The sequence below is a fragment of the Oryctolagus cuniculus genome, chromosome 7, assembly GCF_051225735.1.
Source record: "Oryctolagus cuniculus isolate XC-2025 breed Fujian yellow rabbit chromosome 7, ASM5122573v1, whole genome shotgun sequence".
Taxonomy (NCBI): Eukaryota; Metazoa; Chordata; class Mammalia; order Lagomorpha; family Leporidae; genus Oryctolagus; species Oryctolagus cuniculus.
Window position 1 is genome coordinate 33,932,266 of NC_142873.1, and position 20,845 is coordinate 33,953,110.

General features: G+C 47.6%; 1 protein-coding gene across 6 annotated transcripts in view; it reads left to right on the forward strand.

Annotated features, from left to right (window-relative positions):
* The window catches only part of LMX1A (LIM homeobox transcription factor 1 alpha), a 169,772-nt gene extending 149,140 nt beyond the window's left edge, over positions 1–20,632 (forward strand). For all 6 annotated transcript variants that reach the window (XM_089336936.1, XM_017345718.4, XM_051858425.3 and 3 more), the window contains 5 exons: positions 7,471–7,643; positions 11,414–11,491; positions 12,827–12,896; positions 15,790–15,960; positions 18,579–20,632. In XM_089336936.1, the coding sequence (XP_089193062.1) occupies positions 7,471–7,643; positions 11,414–11,491; positions 12,827–12,896; positions 15,790–15,960; positions 18,579–18,739 (653 nt within the window). In that variant the 3' untranslated portion in view covers positions 18,740–20,632. The remainder of the gene's footprint in view (positions 1–7,470; positions 7,644–11,413; positions 11,492–12,826; positions 12,897–15,789; positions 15,961–18,578) is intronic.
* Positions 20,633–20,845: the final 213 nt, after the last annotated feature.

Below are 20,845 nucleotides of genomic sequence, written 5' to 3' on the forward strand. Positions count from 1 at the left end.
AGGCAGACACAGAAAGAGGGGGATCTTCCATCCACTGGTTTCCGCTCCAAATGCCCCCAGCTCCCAGGGTTGGGCCAGACTGAAAGTAGGAGCCCAGAACTTCATGTGGGTCTCCCATGTGGATGATAGGGATCCAAGGATGTGAGCCATCACCTGCTGCCTCCCAAGGTGCACATTAGCAGGAATTTGGATGGGAAGTGAGCCAGGACTTGAACCCAGGACTCCAACCCAGGACTCCAAAACAGCATCTTAAGCACTGCATCAAACACCCACTCCCTACAATCATGGCTACTCCCTTACCTTTGGGTCTCCTTTCTTCATTAACCCATCTGGCTGATCCAGTCTCCTCTTTTCAATATGCTCATGTCTTCACTTCTGCCCCCTGTCGTGCCTGAAGAGCCTAACCATGCACTATTTCAGGGTCTCAATTGCCTCTTCTTGCTGACTCTCTCTCATGCAGTGCTCTGTTCCTTAAGAGCCAGGATTAGTCTCACTTCTTTTCATCCCTTCACAGTACACAGAACAGCAGTGAGGGCATCATGGCATGCCAGGAGGGTTTAGATTTGAGGAGCCTTGCACCCTTCCCTGCCCCCATTCATGTCTCACCTGTGTGCTGTGAAATGTTTTCTCTCTTTTTTTTTTTTTTGAAGATTTTTATTTTATTTATTTTGAAAGGCAGAGTTACACAGAAAGAGGGAGATACACACACACACACACACACACACAGATCTTCCATCTGCTGGTTCACTCCCCAATTAGCCGTAACAGCTGGGGACTGGGCCAGGCCGGAGCCAGGAGCCAAGAGCTTCTCCCAGGTCTCCCATGTGGGTGCAGGGGCCCAGTCACTTGAGTCATCCTCTGCTGCCTTCCCAGGTGCATTAGCAGGGAGCTGGATCAGAACTGGAGCAGCTGGGACTCGAACCAGAGCCCATATAGGACACGGCAAGCAGTGGCTTTACCCACTATGCCACAGCACTGGCCCTGAAACATTGTGTTTTACCTGGCTTCTCTCTCCTTTTCTGCCTGGCAACCTGCATTCACCTTTCATGCCATTCACTTCCAGCATGAGTGACACCTGTGCTGTGTAGCTTCCCCCATGCCCCACCCCTCACTCCTCTGAGCAGAGTTTGCACTGTGTTGGTGCTGGGTCTTTCTTCTCTCCTATTCGAGGTCTCTAGGGAGAAGAGGATGAGTCTTCATCATTCTGTATCTCAGTGTGTCCTGCGCAGAGCCCATGGCAAATGCCTATTGAGTGTGTGATTAAAGAAGCCTGTTGTAAGTCAGATTGAGGTCTGAGTTGAGACTGCCTCGAATGACTATAGCTAAGAAAACTCCCAACAGTAGCTAGATGGACTCTGCTTGCTACAGAACTGCACTGTTGCCTCTTGGGTTTTCAGTGCTGCTCTGAGTTTGTCACATCCTGAACTGACCACTGTGGTTCTCAAGGTGAATGGAATTCCAGTCCTGTGGTGCAGGGCAGGGACTGAAAGAGCTTCCTCCACACCCTGTCCTCATAAATTCCTCCCCGTTTCTTTCCCTCTCCCCACAGCAAATCCCAGCCCCTTCCTCTCCTCCTGCAGCCCCAGAGACGTTTATGAGGCTCATCACTGGGGAAGCATCCGAGGCCCGTTCCTGCCTCTCCTTCCCCTCCCTCACCCTCGCCTCCTGGGCCAAGCTCAGACATCTCTTGCCGTGTTTATGAGCCTCTGGGAGGTTTCCAACAACGTGGAATGAATCTACAGGGCCCCACAGGTAGTGCAGCTCCGTCTCAGAGCCATAAACCACGGCTGGGGCTTTCATCTGCAATTGCTTATGTCATAAACGAGTGGGAGGGATGGCAATGGGGGAGCAACCGCCCTGAACCACTCCAGGTTTTTTTTTTTTTTTTCCACAAGAAAAGGGGAAGAAAGGCCCTGAGAAACATGTTCCAACTCTGTGCCAAGCCAATTCATGTCACTCTGGTAGGAGACCCAATCTCTGGGCTTCCCCGCTAGCAGTCAGATTTATGCCATGCTTGTGTCCAAATGGCCTCCAGGGATGCAGACATTTGTTGCTGGAGAGCGGCAAGTGGTGCTCCTTTCATCTCTGCTGAGGGGTGTCAGCCTGAATTATGAGGGATCGCTCGGCTTGCATCTGGGTGTGGGAGTCTCAGGCAGCAGAGAGGGGCCGCCGCTCCCTCCGCTCGGCTCCTCCGCTGCTTTCAAGCGTCTCTTCGTCTTCTGTTCCCCAGCACTCCTGCTGGTTCCGGGAGAAATCTTCTGGCTCCTCTAGAACTTTCCCTTTCCTTGTACAAAGTGACAAGTGTCTATTTCAGGCACTGCACAGTTTTCATGGAGAGGTTGGGAGTTGAGCCAGGCAGGTCTGCCCTGTTGAAAGAGAAGACAGAAGCCCCTGTGGGTATTCCAGAATCACTTTGAAAGTCCTTCGTCTGACCCCCACCCCCACCAGCAAGTCAAGGTCGGACTGAGTGAGACCCACGATATTGGCATGCAATAGACAGAAGCTGGGTGGTAGTTAGTGATGGCCCAAATCTCTGTTGCAGCTGGGTCACAGCCCCTGTCTGTACCTTGCAAGGTACAGGAACCTCTGTCACTCTGACCTGCTGGGACACCTGAAATTCCATGTTGGTGACTGCTTGGATGGAAGGCTTTCCTGCCTGATGTATCTCTGTTGTTGATCATGGGGACAGTCCATCAGACCATGCTAACCACTGGCTCCACAGTGCATCAGATGAGCTGTGCTTCCAGACCCAAAGTCAGAGCCCAAAGAATGGGATGTGGGATGAGCACGTTTTGATAGAGAACAGGAAGTAGGAAGAGTTCTGGGGCAGGGGGCAGGAAACTATGGTGTGCAGCCAAATCTGGCCTGGTGCCTGCTTTTGAAATACAACTCTAGGGGAACATAGCCATGCCAGTGCACATGGCAGTGGCTGCATTCATGCTGTGACAGCAGAGTTGAGTAATTGCCACGGAGACCAGGGACCTGCAGACTGAAGCCTTCACCATCTGACACGTTACAGGGAAGGTTTGGAGACTCCTGGCCTAGAGCATGAGTGCTTCTTGGAAGGCAGCAAAGGAGACTTGCAGAGACAGAGGAGAGAGGGAGATACTGAACAACAGACGGGGAAAATCAGAAGGAGAAAGGGTATTCAAACAGTAGACACCCTCTGGAGGAAAGTCACCCATGGTCCTTCCCCTTCCTTCTCCCAAAGACAGATGTGTTTTCCCTCCTGTCGTCATTCAGGGGTGTGGAAGGGGTGTGTGGGCAGCCACCTGCCGGGCTTTCTGTCTTCTCTGGAAATGAGTACTGATGGCTAGAAAAGAAGATGACATCCCTGGGTTCATGATGGAAATGTTTGCATGCCTTAGGCCAGGCTGAGTGCAGGCACAGCAAACCAAGAAGTCCACGGCCCTAGCCTTCCTGCCTCTGAACACACTTCAGGAGTTACATCTTATTCCTTAGTCAGCCCCAACTCTCCTCTACCTCTCTCCCTCTCCCTGTCACAGCACTTACACACTCACATTCCACAGCACTGACTCTCTTGTGCTGGCTAGGGTCATATCTGCAAACACAGAGAAATGAATATTTGCACTGTAAAACCTGAACTTAGGGGGTGGGTGTTTGGCTTAGCAGTTAAGAAGTGGGTTGAGGGGCCGGCGCCACGGCTCACTAAGCTAATCCTCCACCTGCGGTGCCAGCACCCCGGGTTCTAGTCCCAGCTGGGGTGCTGGATTCTGTCCTGGTCACTCCTCTTCCAGTCCAGCTCTCTGCTGTGGCCTGGGAGGGCAGCGGAGGATGGCCCAAGTGCTTGGGCCCTGCACCTGCATGGGAGACCAGAAGGAATCACCTGGCTCCTGGCTTCGGATTGGGACAGTGCGCCGGCCATAGTGGCCATTTTGGGGGTGAACCAACGGAAGGAAGACCTTTCTCTCTGTCTCTGTCTCTCTCTCTCTCTCTCCCCCTGTCTAAATCTAACTGTCAGAAAAAAAGAAAGAAAGAAAGAAAGAAAGAAAGAAAGAAAGAAAGAAAGAAAGAAAGAAAGAAAAGAAGTGGGTTGAGGTCCCCATGTCCCATATCGGAGTACCTGGTTTCCATCCCTGGTTCCGGTTCCCCATCCCAGCTTCCTGCCAGTGCAGACCCCAGAGGCAGCAGGTAATTGGGCTCCTGCCATTCATATTGGAGACCTGGGTTGTGTGGCTTCTGGCTGCAGCAATGGCCTAATCCTGGGTTGTTGCAGGCATTTGGGGGATGAACCAGAAGGTGGGAGCTCTATGTATGTCTCTTCATCTCTTTTTGTCTGTCTCTCTGTCTCTTGAATAAAAAGTAATTAAAAAAAATAAAACCTAGACTCAGATTCCTCATTAATATGAGACTACTAACTGAAAACATGTGTCTAGGACCAAGAATACATCTTTATGTTGAAATAATATTTACTGAGCACCTAAGTGCTAAACCCTTTGCATATACCATCTCTTTTAATTCCAACAACACAGATACTTTTCCCGCTGAGAAACCAGTCTTAAGAATAGATTCAAAATTACACATGATGACTGGCAGGGCCAGGGTGAAGCCCGTCTTTGCTGACTCCAAAGCCATGCTTGTAGATATCACTCTGCCACCTGGCTTGCCTGAGTGGGATCAACATGCAAGAGCCATTTGCATTAGTTCAGGTTTTGCATTTTCATCAATTACCTTACTGTGAGTTACCAATATACATTTGCGTCACCTTCTGTGATGAATGACTGCAGAAAAATCAGACAACTCCCTGGACATTACCTTTACCATTTTATTGATGAAGATACGACATTTATGGACATACCATTATTGCATTGTAAAGTATACTGCACAGTCATTCCCTCTTATTCACAGTGTTGCTTCATGTGATTTGTTCCCCACATTCAACTGTGGTTCAAAATTTTTAAATGAAAATTTCCAGAAATAAGCATTGTTAATATTTTATTATAGAATATTGTTATAACTGTTCTATTTTATTATGTTATTATTGTTAATATATTACTATGTCTAATTTAGAAAAAACTTAAAAATTAATTTATTTTTTAAGAAATACAAATTTCATAAGTACAACCCCTTCTCCTCCCTCCTCTCCCCTTCCCAGTCTCATTCTCCATTAAGATTCATTTTCAATTTAACTTTGTACACAGAAGATCAACTCTATACTAAGTAAAGATTTCAACAATTTGCACAAACACACACGCACACACACACATACACACGGAACTGTTTGAGGACAAGTATCACAGTAAACTCTGATAGTACAACTAATTGAGGACAGAGTGACTCCTGTTGTTAATTTAACAATGAACACTCTTATGTATGACATATAACTGAAACTTTAACATAGGTATTTATGTATAAGAAAGAAACAATATGTAGGATTTGGTACTTTCTGTGGAATATCTTAGAATGTATTCCCTTTGAATGAGAGGGAACTAGTGTATTTTTGAAACCTTTACATTTATTTGCTTTCATTTTATTTGAAAGTCAGGGAGATAGACAGACAGACACAGAGAGATCTTTTGCCTCTTGGGTTCACTCCCCAAATGCCTGCAATATCCAGGAGTAGGCCAGGCCAAAACCATGAGCCAAGAACGACATCCAAGTCTCCCAAGTGGGTGGCAGGGACCCAAGCACTTGAGTCATCATCTGCTGCCTCCCCAGTGCCAGGCCCAAGACAGAAGCCAGGAACTCCATTTGGGTCTCCCAAGTTGGTGGCAGAGGCCCCAAAACTTGGATCATCTGCTGCTGCTTTCCAAGGCTCATTAGTAGGGAGCTGGATTGGAAGCAGAGCAGCCAGGACTTGAACCAGCACTCCAATATAGGAGGCTGGTTTCCTAAGCTGGGGCTTCACTCACTGCACCATAGTGTTGTCACCCTAACTATCATTTGTGTCTTCCATTCTCTACTATAGGTCATTTCATACTAGTCCTCTATGGTATTCTGAACAGTAATATTTTTTACTTCCTGCCAGTAGCTAGAATTTCAGACACAGTGTCTTAGAAATTTTGCATAAGTGCTTCAGGTCTTGTCTTGAGCAATGTCATCTAGGAAATAATATTAACAACAGATACTTACTGAGCAATTCTTTTTTTTTCTTCATCTGTAATGTGTTTTTTTTAAACTTTCATTTAATGAATATAAATTTCCAAAGTACGGCTTATAGATTACAATGGCTTCCCCCCCATAACGTCCCTCCCACCCGCAACCCTCCCCTCTCCCACTCCCTCTCCCCTTCCATTCACATCAAGATTCATTTTCGATTCTCTTTATATACTGAAGATCAGTTTAGCATACATTAAGTAAAGATTTCAACAGTTTGCTCCCACACAGAAACATAAAGTGAAAAATAATAGATGATTTTTTAAATGATGATGAAATCAGATCAGACCTATTGTCATGTTTAATCCCAGTGAGAGTCAAGTTGGGAATTGATAATTTCTTCTTCTTCTTTTTTTTTTTTTTTTACAGAAGATCAGTTTAGTATACGTTAAGTAAAGCTTTCAACAGTTTGCACCCCCATAGAAACACAAAGTGAAATATATTGTTTGAGTACTCGTTATAGCATTAAATCTCAATGCACAGCACATTAAGGACAGAGATCCTACATGAGGAGTAAGTGCACAGTGACTCCTGTTGTTGACTTTACAAATTGACACTCTTGTTTATGGCCTCAGTAATCTCCCCATGCTCCAGTCATGAGTTTCCAAGGCTATGGAAGCCCCTTGAGTTCTCCGACTCTTATCTTGTTTAGACAAGGTCATAGTCAAAGTGGAGGTTCTCTCCTCCCTTCAGAGAAAGGTACCTCCTTCTTTGAAGACCTGTTCTTTCCACTGGGATCTCACTCACAGAGATCTTTCATTTAGGTGGTTTTTTGTTGTTGTTGTTGTTGTTTGTTTTTGTTGTTGTTGTTGTTTGTTGTTGTTGTTGGTTTTTTTTTTTTTTTTTTTTTGCCAGAGTGTCTTGGCTTTCCATGCCTGAAATACTCTCATGGGCTTTTCAGCCAGATCGGAATGCCTTTAGGGCTGCTTCTGAGGCCAGAGTGCTGTTTAGGACATCCGCCATTCTATGAGTCTGCTGAGTATCTCAACTGAGCAATTCTTGTATGCCAAGCAGCATTCTGAGTGCCTAACTGGTATCAACTCATTTAATTCTCATGACAACTCCAGTGAAGGCAGTTTTCTTACATGGTTCTGCAGATGAGGAAAGTGAGTGGCAGAGAATTAAGTAATTTGCCTAAGGCCAGTAAATGTGTAAAGCCTGAGGTGCAGAGATGGACTTTCTGGTTCCTATCTGGGATTTTGAAGCCTTTTTCTTAGTCCAAAGCTGGAAATTTTCAAACCAGGATCCCAGAAAGCCATCCTGGAAAGAGACCCAAGTGCCTTGCTGTAGAATCACAAATAGCTCCAGGAAGTGGCTTTTGGGGGCTTACATAATTTTTTCTGCTTCTTTTAGGCAAAAGTGATGATGAAGAAAGTCTTTGCAAATCAGCCCACGGGACAGGGAAAGGAGCCGCTGAGGATGGCAAGGACCACAAGCGTCCCAAACGGCCCAGAACCATCCTGACAACACAGCAGAGGAGAGCGTTCAAGGCCTCCTTTGAAGTCTCCTCCAAGCCCTGCAGGAAGGTACAGGAGGGGCGATGAGAAGGAAGGGCTCCAGGCCTCACTTCTCTGTGTGCACCTGGACTGCTGTGGGACATCAATGGGCATTTGAGGGGGTCAGAGTGGTGGGGAGGGCTGTTCAGACAGAGCCTGCGCAAGTGGACCTGGGCCCTGGTGGGGACTCCAGAGATGACAAAGCTGTGGCCAGGGATGTAACAGACACTCCCTATTCTTTCATGTGTGCATACTGACTCCAAAAGGCCCCTGGTTCACCCCTTTCATTTCATGTAGAGCAATGGAATGATAATCATAGTAGGTGCCAGTGTTGCTGTCCACCAGGATACAAAGAGCTAAAAAACACAGTGGCTGGCAGGGTCTGGTTGGTTCCATTTGGTGTGTTGCTTTGGGGATCCATCCACGTTGGAATTCACTCCTCTTGGTTGTTGAAAGGTCCCACTGCATGGATATGCCCTAGCTTATTTGTCCATACACCTGCTGATGGGCATTTGGGCTGTGTGTGCTGCCCAGGGATGTTACAAGTAGGGCCAGTGTGAACATTCATGCCAAAAAAATACAATGGCTTAATGAGATAGGAGTTTATTTTTTTCTTATGTTACTGTTCAGAGGTGACCAAACCAAGATTGGTGGCTGTGTGGTCAATAACATGGGTCCTAAGGACTGTTCCACTTGTCACCATTCTTCCAGTCACCAGGGTAGAGAAGGAAGGAGTGGAGGGCAAGAGGCTGCCTTGTTAAGGTCAATTCCCTTCTACTTGTGAGTTGGCTGAACCACAGCCCTGTGGCCTTCCTGCAAGGGAAGCTGGGAACATGAGTCTATGTGTGTGGCCACATGCTCTACTAAAACTTAGGGATTCAATTACAGACAAGAAGAAGGGGAGAATGGAGCTGGGCACAATTATCAGTCTCTGCTACAGATAAGTGTGCCCATTGATTGAATGCTGGCCATTTTTCAACTGCCCACCCTATGCTGGAAGTTATCTTTCATACAATAAAAAGAAAGCTTTCTTTGCTGAAATTCATAAAGGCAATATATTTTAAGCAGCTTAACATTGTTTTCTCTGCCTCCCTTTCCCTGCATGTAAACTAATACCCAACGTCTTAGGGGCCCCTCCAAAATGTTTATTTGCTACTCCTGGGCTGAGCTCAGGTTAGGTTGTCCCACTGTCTCCTGTTGGAAATTCCAGGCTGAAGGGGCAGTGCCTTCTTGGGGCATGTTGTTCACATGCAGATGGCAGAAAGCCAAGAGACCATGTCAAGGTTGTAGCCCCTGGGGAACCCTGCTGACAGGCACACATGCTCCATGGGCCATAACTGGTGATGTGGTTTAGCTAAATAAGGGTGCAGCAGTGACACCCCCGAACCTCCTCCCCACAAGGACACAGGAGGGAAGGATAGGGACTTGTTGGCCAATAGTACAGTCTGCCACAACTTTGGACCCCTGATGAGCTTCAGCTGCAGAATTCTTCCTTTCCCCGCCCTTGCAACCCCATCTGCCCCAGGGCAGGTCCTGCCGGCAGGTGAAACACCCCAAAGCAGGCAAATTGCTACCAGCTTCACTGATTCACTTATTCTGAATGTCCTGAAGTCCCAGCCTCTCCATGGTCTGGTGCTGGCTGCTTGTCCCCAGATAGCTTCCAGGTCATGTGTGAGGAGGTGTGTGTACATTGAACTTTAACACTGAGGAAAGAACTCTGAGGACTGTAACAGGGGGTCAGCCAGGAGCCACAGGGCAGGGAGAGGTCATTTGTGTATAGGAAATTAGGCAAACTTTGGTGGAACAGGTGGCTTTGAGCTGAGCCTCAGAGGCATGGATAGGGTTTCAGCCAGTGGAACTGGGGCTACTGTGTCCATCCCTGGGTTAGTCGGCTTATCAGAAGGCTGTGTTTCAAAAATCTAGTGTGATCATCCCACTTCTCCCTCGTTTCCACCCCAGCAGCATAATAAAGGTGAAGTATTTCATGTGCGTTCAATTCAGGTATTTATTCCAGGAGCTTTTGTTTAAGATTTATTTTCATTATTTGAATGGCAGAGCTACAGAGAGGCAGAGGGAGGGAGAGAGAGGTCTTCCATCCACTGGTTCACTCCCCAAATGACTGCAATGGCCGGAGATGTGCTGATCCAACGCCAGGATCCAGGAGCTTCCTCTGGGCCTCCCACCCAGGTGCAGGAGCCCAAGCACTTGGGCCATCCTCTGTTGCTTTCCCAAGCCATAGCAGAGAGCTGGATCAGAAGTGGAGCAGCCAAAATTTGAACTGGCACCCATATAGGATGATGGCACTGTAGGTGGAGGCTTTACCTACTGTGCCACAGCACTGGCCCAGGAACTTTTTAATTGTTTCTCCTGTATCAGACCAAGAGGGTGAAGTGTCCCTTGAGTCCATTCCTTATAGTCTGTGTTTCTTGGCCCCTGCCTGTCTTCCCAGCTTACCATGTGCCTGTCTGCTTGGCAGATGTTTTTGCTTTTTTTTTTTTTTAATTTGAAAGGCAGAGACAGAGAGAAAGAGATCTCCCATCTGTCGATTCACTTTCAAATGCTTCAACAGCTGAGGCTGGGCCAGGACAAAGCCAAGGAGCCAGGTACTCCATCCCGATGTCCCACACAAGTGGCAGGGACCCGTGTACTGGAACCTGCTGCCTCCCAGGTGTGCACTAGCAGGAAGCTGGAATTGGGGAGGAGCTGGACTCGAACCCAGGCACTCCACATGCCAAGGAGAGTTGACCTCTATGCCCAACACCCGTCCCTGGGTGACAGATGTTTAAACACAGCTCTTCATGCTCTGGTTCCCCGTCACCCTGTTGCATCAGCCCCAGTGCCTGTGCCTGCTTCAGAGTTGAGTGCCTGGCCTTGCTATATTCCATGTGGTCTCATCTTACACCCTTTGGGGTAGAATTCACCTGGGGTGGCTGGGAATGTGAATATTCATAAACACCCACAGTCACTTGAAACTGTGAGGGCTGGGGCTGGCGCCGTGGGTGGCTCACTTGGTTAATCCTCTGCCTGTGGCACCAGCATCCCATATGGGTACCAGGTTCGAGTCCCAGTTGCTCCTCTTCCAGTTCAGCTCTCTGCTGTGGCCTGGGAAGGCAGTGAAGGATGGCCCAAGTGCTTGGGCCCCTGCACCCACGTGGGAGACCCTTAAGAAGCACTGGGCTCCTGGCTTCGGATTGGTGCAGCACCTGCCGTAGCAACCATTTGGGGGGGTGAACCAACTGAAGGAAGACCTTTCTCTCTGTCTCTCTCTCTCACTGTCCATAACTCTATCTGTCAAAAAAAAAAAAAACAAAAAAAAAACAAACAAACAAAAAAAACAAAAACAAAAAAAACTGTGAGGCCAAAACAAAAAAAGTTCAGGTTTGATGAATTTCAGAAAGAGAGTTAGAGAGAGCTGTGTCTTTTGGGGAAGTGATTTTCACTCTCAGTTCTCGTTAAGGAGGTGGATACACATGCTAAGGTCTGAGGACTACTGAGAAGCCTGATTTCCAGGGTGAGCGAAAACCTGAAACACCCTGCGGGAATGCACCTTTAAGTTAATGATTGTTCTTGTTTTTTTTTTTTTTTTTTTTTTTTTTTTTTTTTTTTTTTTTTTTTTTCTTTGTAACGTGGTGAAGGACTGTCTATATCCAAAGGGAAGTGGTTTTGGGTGTGTGCTGAGCACCAAATATGAGTCAGCACCTATGAGAGAGGTGGCCTGTTGGTCTCCCCTGCACTACCCACTCAGGCTGTGTCTTGTCACCTGCCCATGTTTCTGTATTTCTATGTTCAATTCTTTCAAGGTGAGAGAAACTCTGGCTGCAGAGACAGGGCTGAGTGTCCGTGTCGTCCAGGTGTGGTTCCAGAACCAGAGAGCTAAGGTAATCTGCTTATTACTTTTGTCTGTCTCTGGGTCGCTGCTTTCTTGCAGTAGGTTTCTTGCTGTCAGGTTTTCTGACCCGAGCCCTTCTGATAGCATGGTTCCTCTGATCTAATAACCCCATCAGCAACCATTATTTCAGCCACAGCAGCCTTGCAGAAGGGGAGATAAGGCATTTGTTTTAGTGAAGGGGCTTTTATTTTCCTCGTGGCCATGACTGTGCAGCTGTGTGAATAAATGTGCCTCTGTATCTCTTAGCGAAAAGCATGTTCTTTAATTTACATCTGTTTAACTCCAATACCAAAGTTCTTTTGAAATGTCAAGGAAGTGTTACAACTCAGGTAGCACCTGTGATGGGCTAGCACAACCCTGGCATGGGGCACCACCTGCCTCCACTCCCTGTTCCCAGAGCCGGCCCCACCTACATGATCCCAAAGTATCATGCTGTGCTCCGTATCTTACCAAGGTCTCTATGTGCCCATCACAGTCTTTGCTTTAGACTTCCATTAGTCCTCTGCCTGCCTCTAATAAGGATGTGTGTATCCTGAGACCTGTTCTCTGGGTCCCTGACCTTTAAAGAATGATAAATTATGATCTTATTGTTTGATTATGATCATTAAGGTAGTGTTTCCCCACCTGCAACCTCAGAACACAGCTGCTGGTATGGACTGCAGGCTTCCCGGTGAAGTGCATTTGAGAGGCCACTTAGCCTATGAACTCACAAAGCAGAGAAGGGTACTTGCAAAGCTCTGGGAAAGCTTGCAGTAGGGAAACATCTTTAAATGTAGTGCTTTCTCCACCTACACACACAGACACACACACTTTCAAAGTATGTGTGAACATTTCACGGAGCCCTAATGATCCACAGAGCACTGTTTGAGAACCATCAGGTTCAAATGTTTCCTTAGGAGACAAGAGGCATGGATTGCCCTGTAGTTGTCTCAAACACAAAGGCCGGCAGATTAGGGGAGAGGGAGGGAACCAGGTGCTTGGCCTGCCCCAAATCACAAGCTGGTCTCAGCACACAGCCCCACATCTAGGCATGGCCGCCGAGCCTGGTCCTGCATTTCCGAGTCAGTCACGACAGTTCACTGTTCGTGCAACGGCAAGTTGCACCTTTGCTTCCCGGCCATCTGCAGAGCAGATGAGCCCTCAGCTGTGCTGCCCGTGACTTGAGTTCCTCAAGTGTGGCTCCTTTACTGAGTAGCAGCTGGGGAAGCACTCTGCTTTATGAACAAGCCCTCAAGAGGGCAGGTATCTCTTCCTGCCTCCCCCTTACCATGTGAGCCTGCTGCCTGTCCCTTGACTTCTAATCCTCTGGCCCTCTCCTCCTCAGATGAAGAAGCTGGCCCGGCGGCAGCAGCAACAACAACAGGATCAGCAGAACACGCAGCGGCTGAGTTCTGGTAAGTTGGAGACTCCTCCCAGCTAGTCCTGGCTGGAATCCTGGCCTCACCTACCAGGAGCCTCCAACTCCGTAGTTCCTGTGCTCAATGCCTGAGATGATACCTTCAAGGGAGGATGGAGCCATGAGGACCCTGTGAGAGGGTTGAGGACACTGAGTTTCAGGCTTGGAATTGCCATTTGGAGGTGGCACCTACTTTATCCAAATCCTTCTCTGGCCTGGGTCCTTCCACAGTGTCAGGGCAATGAGTCAGACCTTGCACAGAATCAAAGCTCCCATCTTTTCCAGTTGTGTTGGTTCATTTGCTGTGGTTGTAAATAAATACCCAAGGCTGAGTACTCTCTAAAGAAAAGGGGCTTATTCACGTCACAGTTTTAGAGGCCCATCTGTGTGGCCTCTTATGAGGGCTCTGTTGTTTATGTCACAACACCCAGGAGAAACAGAAAGGGAAAAACCGCCTGCAGAAGAAGAGGCCATCCCATGGCGAGAGAGAAAGCCTGAGGTTGCAGGGGTCAGGCTCACTCTTTTATAACAGCTGCTGCTGGTTCTTCCTCATCCTCCTCCTCCTCCTTCTCCTTTTAAAGATTTATTCTAGTTATTTGAAAGGCAGAGTTATAGAGAGGGAGAGATCGAGATCTTCCATCTGCTTGTTTGCTCCCCAAATGCCTGCAATGGCTAGGGCTGGGCCAGACTGAAGCCAGGAGCTTCCTGTGGGTCTCCCATGTGCAGGGGCCCAAGCACTTGGGCTGTCTTCCGCTGCTTTCCCAGGTGCATTAGCATAGAGCTAGATCAGAAGTAGAGCAACTGGGACTCAAACCGGTGGCCATCTGGAATGCTGGCATCACAGGTGGCAGCCTAACCTGCTCCACCGCAGCGCCAGCCCTAATAGCCCCTTTTTACAAGAACTAAGTCACTGTGGGAGATCAGCATTAATTCCCTTTGAGGGCCATGCCCCCAGTGACCTAATGACCTTGCACTGCTCTTAATATCACTGGGGATGAAGCCTCTAGTACATGAGCCCTTGCAGGAAAAACCACATCCAAGCTATAGCACCAAGTCCTCCTTCCATGCTAATCACTTTAACACAGGACTTCCCCCTTTCCAGAATAGCATAAAATAGTAAAACAGTGATACTAAAAAGATCATCACCTTCTTTATCACACACTTTTAGGAGGGAATCTTAAAAAGAATTCATGGAAAATAGGTATTATGGAAAAAATTATGGATTTCAATGTCTTTTTTTAACACCAAGAAAATCTTATCTTTCAATTCATTTTTTCCCACAAACTTTTGGATGCATCCTGTGTTAGAACAATGTAATTCTTAAAGAAAATATACTTCTTCACTCAGCCATCCAGGAACATTTCTTGAGTGCTCCATACTGTATTTTAAGTGCAAATACATCACCTGGGATCTTGGTAAAGTACAGATTCGGATCCTTAAGTTCTGCATTTTTAACATTCCCCTGGGTGATGCCATTGCTGCTGGCCACAGGACCATACCATGCCAGTTGTACAATGTGACGCTGGTTCTTGGGCCCCTCGACGGAGCCCTTTATTTTCATATGGACCTTGCCTGGTGCTTGACCCCTGAGCTAGGCTCAATCTAGAATTAGAGCCCCATATCCAGGAGTTCTCTTAGCTTCTTACCCCCTAGGCTAAATAGTATTTTAGCACCAAGGTAGCTACAGGGAGAAAAGAATTGAAACTAAGACATGAGTGTTGGGCAGGGTAGAGCAGCTGAGTCAGTAGATCTGGATTCTGCCCTCAGCTCCACTCCCAGTGCTGTTTGATTTGGGACCACCTTTTCCATCTACTTGATGCCTCAGTTTATTTGTCCCTAGGATGGAATAATAATACTTGATAGCCCTATCTTGGAGGGCCCAGATGAAGTCCAAAAAGGGTTAAAGACACGAGAGGGCCTTAGTAAGAACTAGGCACGTTGACTCCATGTAGGCTAACAAGCTCAGACGGAGATGAATGCATCAAGGTGTTACGAGAACACAAACTCAAGGGGCTTGGGCCTGTGTTAAAACTTTCCAAGGGAACTCCTAGTGTAGACTGAAGAAAGCAGAGGCTGGTGGGAAAGTCTCTGAGAGCTAATGGAAAGAAGGCTAGAGAACCACAGCAAGATATGGAGGTAACAATCGAACGCTTCTTTTCTCATAACATTCTGTATACAAGCAGAACAATTATAGTCACAAAGCACATGCACCCCATTTCATGGAATCATCATATTATCCCCCAAGGTCAGCCGGCCAGTGTCACAACTCCCACTTGACTGATGCGTTCATACAGGGTTATTTCTAGGGGGATCTCTATATTCATCCACTCTGGAAGCTTGCACACATGTGTACAGCATCAAAATCCTTTGTTTAAGTGCTATATTTCAAGGGTGCTCTCAGTTCAACTACCCAGCAACCACCATCACCCCTCTTCTCCATGGTAAAGAAAGGTCTTTGATAGGGTATGGGCTGGGAAGCACTGATGTCACCTCACCCATTTCCATTTTATAAGGGAGGGAACCAGGACCCAGGGAACTGAAATTACCTAGCCTTGATCCCCAACCTGTGGGGGCACTCTGTGGTTCTTGTCACGTGGTACCTGTACTGTTGTGTAGCTGCTTCTGGCACTGAGTAGATCTGGCCTAGAGTGTGACTTTTGAAGGCAGGTCATCAAGGACGTGGTGGCTTCCCTGTGTTCTCTCTCGGCTCACTCGCTCTGGGGGATGCAGGCTGCCAGATTGTGAGAATGCTCAAACAGCCTGTGGAGAGGTGCACACGCTGGGAAAGGGTGAGCACCTGCCAGTGAGGATGCTCCGTGGCCCTCTGTGGTCTCTCAGCATGGGACACTGGACTGCACACCGAGTCACCTGCCTTCTTCTTTGCCCCACAGCTCAGACAAATGGCAGCGGGAGTGCTGGGATGGAAGGGATCATGAACCCCTACACGGCCCTGCCCACCCCACAGCAGCTGCTGGCCATTGAGCAGAGTGTCTACAGCTCCGATCCCTTCCGACAGGGTCTCACTCCACCCCAGATGCCTGGAGACCACATGCACCCCTATGGTAAGAGGTTCTCAAGCCCCATGGGGCCCTCTCACAACTTGCTAGTGTGAGTTTCTCCTCTCTCAAAGACATCTGTGCAGTTCCTAGCTCTACAAAGCAGAATAAGTGTCCTACAAAAAACCGCTAGATTCCCTCCTACATGGGTAACCGATGGACACAAATGCCTTACCAAAGAAAAACCCATGTACATATTTTGTATGCCTCTATTGATTACAGTTTTCTAAGCATTTTTTTGTTAGTTTTAAGTAAGAAGTTGTGCTTTCATTGGGCACCTGAAGCTTGTGGTTGAATTCCACAACTTTCATGCCAGGTACCAATTTACATATTTGCAGGGAACAGTAGTGCTGACACAGGCAGAGGGCCTTAATTAAGCAAACATTTACCTAAAGAAATGAAATACATGAAAGCACAGAAGACAGATTTTCTAATTGGATAGTCCTACTAGTAGGGGCTCTAATTGTATGAAACATAAACTGTCTTGTAAAGTGAAAAATATCTTTCCTGTGTTCACCCCTCTTGAACTGGGGTTGATTTAAGTGCTGTGTGTGTACATAGCTGAGCTTCCACCACTTGCCCAAATTGCTATGTAAGCCAACAGACAACAGCTGGGGTCTGGAGAGTCGTGTGGGGTAGGGTGAGCTGGTGAACTCGGGAGTGAAGGCTCAGGTTCAACCTCTGGGCCACAATCTAGACTACTACATTTTTATACAGAGAAAGTCCCTGGTGTATGTAGTGAATGGAACACATTGATCTATACTGTGTCATTTGTGATAATGTACCCTGATAGCTAAAAAATAAAGTTTTATTCAGCAAATCTTCAAGGCATTAGTATCAGAGACATATGCCAAAGCTCACAGATTTTGTCAGATAACTTCTTTTTTCCTTCCTTTTAAGAAAGTTCAATTAAAATCACCCTTCCTTCCCACATCACACATTCAGCAGCCATTTTTTAATGCCTTGGCAGTGTATTTGTTGACCAACCTTATTAATTCAAAGACCTGTAAATACACATGTGTATGGGATGTCTCTGGTGACATCTATCCTGTACACTTCCTTGGAAGACTCAAGTCATGTTTGAATCATTCTTCACTCCATAGCTATAGGAAAATGAGGCAAACAATTTTTTTTTTTTTGGTCAGGCAGAGTGGACAGTGAGAGAGAGAGACAGAGAGAAAGGTCTTCCTTTGCCATTGGTTCACCCTCCAATGGCCGCCGCAGTCGGCACGCTGCGGCCGGCTCACCGCGCTGATCCGATGGCAGGAGCCAGGAGCCAGGTGCTTTTCCTGGTCTCCCATGGGGTGCAGGGCCCAAGCACCTGGGCCATCCTCCACTGCACTCCCTGGCTACAGCAGAGAGCTGGCCTGGAAGAGGGGCAACCGGGACAGAATCCGGCGCCCCAACCGGGACTAGAACCCGGTGTGCCGGCGCCGCTAGGCGGAGGATTAGCCTAGTGAGCTGCGGCGCCGGCCAGAGGCAAACAATTTTTTGCAAAGTCTGAAAGTGTGGGAGTCTCAAGGATTCTGTTACATACAAAAGCCCTGTGATGAGTCCTTTAGCAAGATGATTTTTTTTTTTTTGACAGGCAAAGTGGACAGTGAGAGAGAGAGAGACAAAGAGAAAGGTCTTCCTTTTCCATTGGTTCACCTCCCAGTGGCCGCTGCAGCCGGCGTGCTGCGGCTGGCACACCGCACTGATCCAAAGCCAGGAGCCAGGTGCTTCTCCTGGTCTCCCATGCAGGTGCAGGTCCCAAGCACTTGGGCCATCCTCCACTGCCTTCCCGGGCCACAGCAGAAAGCATGACTGGAAGAGGAACAACTGGGACAGAATCCAGAGCCCTGACCGAGACTAGAACCCAGGGTGCCAGCACCACAGGCGGAGGATTAGCCTATTGAGCCATGGCAACGGCCAGCAAGAAAGGCCCATGACAAGTTTTATGAGCTCTGGTTTTCCCCTGCCCTGTTTACTTGAAGTGGAGAGGTAAAACGCACTGCTCCAAGTCCTGGTTGCAGTGGTCCCTCAGCTATTTCACAGAAGGCCCCGCTGACTTCTCCACAAGGATGTAAATTAACTGAGTGCAGGATCCTGACCTTCCTCTGCTCTGCAATACAAGTCTGGGAAGTAGCCGGCATCAGGGTACATCAGCTATTTGAAAGGATAAATGTTATCATGGGAGGTTTCCTTAGCCTCACTCAAACTGATGTTAGTTTTCTTACCATCCTCCTTGAAGAACCATTTTTGAGGCCCAAGTCCTGGATGAGCTCTCTCCTGTGGCTCCATCTCTAGTGAAAGTCCTGCCTGCACCCACTGCTCACTGTCTGGACATCGAACATTTGCTTATGCTGCCCTCAATTTAGCACCGTGTCGCATTTCAGTTTGTGTTATTTTCACTTGTTGCACTTTGGACACAAGTACTACAAAGAGGCTACAGAGCCCAGGATGATGACCCACTCCTGGTTTTCTGCGTAGTTCTCTTGCACACCCCTACCTGTTCCCCAGCACCCAATCGACAGTTTCACCTGGGGGATGGACTGCTGTTGAATTCAGCTGTATTTCCTAAACCTAACATGAATCACTTCTTCCAGACGTCTCCTCATGCCAGTGTTTTATTTCCATTTCAGGTGCTGAACCCCTTTTCCATGACCTGGATAGTGACGACACCTCCCTCAGTAACCTGGGTGACTGTTTTCTAGCAACCTCGGAAGCCGGGCCCCTGCAGTCCAGAGTGGGAAACCCCATTGACCACCTGTATTCCATGCAGAATTCTTACTTCACCTCTTGAGTCTTTTCCTAGAGTTCCATGGCTAGGCTCCCACGTGGAACAACAACCACAGTTTGGAAGGGGTTGCTGGCTTGTGGACAGGAGGCTAGGAAAGAGGTGGGCTGGGGAGGGAGTTTTGTTGGAGATGCTGTTGTATAATGATATGGGGTAGCTCAGCATTTCCAAAGACTGAATACATTATGGATTGCATAGTTTAATGTTTCTATTAAGAGTCTTAGCATTAGAAATGAAGATGTGTTTATCATTAAGGACAGGGACTTTTAATATAGATCTTCTCATGCAAACTAGATACCTAGGGACTCCTAACAACTTCCCGCCATTTTGGGGAAGCTCTTGTCAAGAGGTGCATATGTCTATCCACCTACACGCCATAGGCAGACAGATAGATAGATGTGTGAGTGTGTGACCTTTCATACTTTATCATCAAAGTTTATTCCTAATTATAACAGACACCAACTGTACAGCAAAAGTAACTTTATTTTCAGTGTGAACTATATTTAAGGAAATGCTTGATGCACTTAAGTTATAAAATGAGATAATTTACTTTTATAAACTTTATTTTTAGTTTGAAGAGACTTGTCGGCAGGGCAGAGGGGGCCGCTCCACCCAGCCCCGTAGCTTTGAGTGCTTGAGTTTATTCTGTCTTTAGAGTGTCATTGAGGTCTGGAAGGCAACTCTAGGTGGCTGATAGTGTTCTCTTGTGGATTTTTGCTCACTTGGGGGTTGAATTACTGGGCTGGGGTGGGATGGAGCAACCCCCTATCATGTTCTTGGAAAATGGGAAGCCCAGACTCTTGGGCTTGCTTGTCAGTTCTGACACATGGTTGTCAGGCAATGTTGGGAAGGTTGGTTCTGCCCTTGAGTTTCAGCATCTGCAAGTGAGGATGAGGCTAACAGTACACACCTACCTCACGGGGGACCCCAGAGTTAGTTCACCCCCAGGACACATGGGCAGAGCTGAGACTGATACTTGATGTTGGCTTCAAATGCACCCACACCATTCAGCAGGCAGAGCAGGAAGGCAGCACTGCCTTCCAGTTCCCTCTGTACTGCCTGGGCTGGCAGGAACAGCAGCTGGGGCAACTTGGGGGATGCCTCATCCTTCAAAAGGAGAAGGGGCTAGGCTGAGGGCATGGAGAGGGCGTGGTAGTGATAAATTATGGCCTCAGGGCCTGATTTTTATTTTTAAGGGATTATTATTAAAAAAATAAGGAAAATGTGATGATTGTATGTGGCCCAGATAGCCTGAGAGATTTGCCATCTCAGTAGAAACATATGGTTGAGGACCCATATTGTAGAGAGTCCTGTTTTTCAACAACCTCATAGAGCTCATGGAGACAGGGAAGCCCACAGAGAAACCCAGAACTCTTCCTCTGGGCTCACTTGTCTGACCTGGAGCACAGATTACCCAGCAGCCATTGTACAGGCAGCCAGTTCTATACGCTGATCTCCCATTGTGGTGCTAGGAGGGGACCTTCTGTGTTGGGAGTCCTCTTGGGAAGCCAGAGTGTGTAGGTGGAGAAACAGAGGGTCAGCTTGGACTTGTCTCAGAGGGGCTGTGACAGGCTTGGTCTCACCCCTGGGGACGTCATCAGAGTCTTGAACTCAGCGACACATCCCCTCTACTCTCTGCAAGGCTAGAGGGATCATGTCCCTTATGGTAGAGTCTGTGTTGTGTGATTTTTGTGCTCTTGTTTATAATTTATGCAAACCACCAAGAAACGCAAATCAGTGTGATGTGTGGAAATTATGCAGCTGCTGTGTGGCTCCGCAGGTTACTGTGGTAAAGATCAGTTGGAGAATGTAGCAGATCCTATGTGAGTGAAAATGAATAGAGATCCTTATTCCACTCCTTAATGGCAAACCGAAATGAAATTAAAAACCTCTTACAAATGAACTGTTGTTTATTCAGGGCTGGGATGATGGGCAGACAACCAGGGGCACATGATGGGTTTTGTCTTCAAGCTTTCAATGAATGGAGAGAATGGTGGCAGCAAGGCATACAGAGAAAGGGGTCCTCCACCTTCAGCCAGATGAATGGAGATCCCAGTCTTCACCACACCCCCACAGAAGCGGGCACTGAGATCATTTCATCATCACCATGGA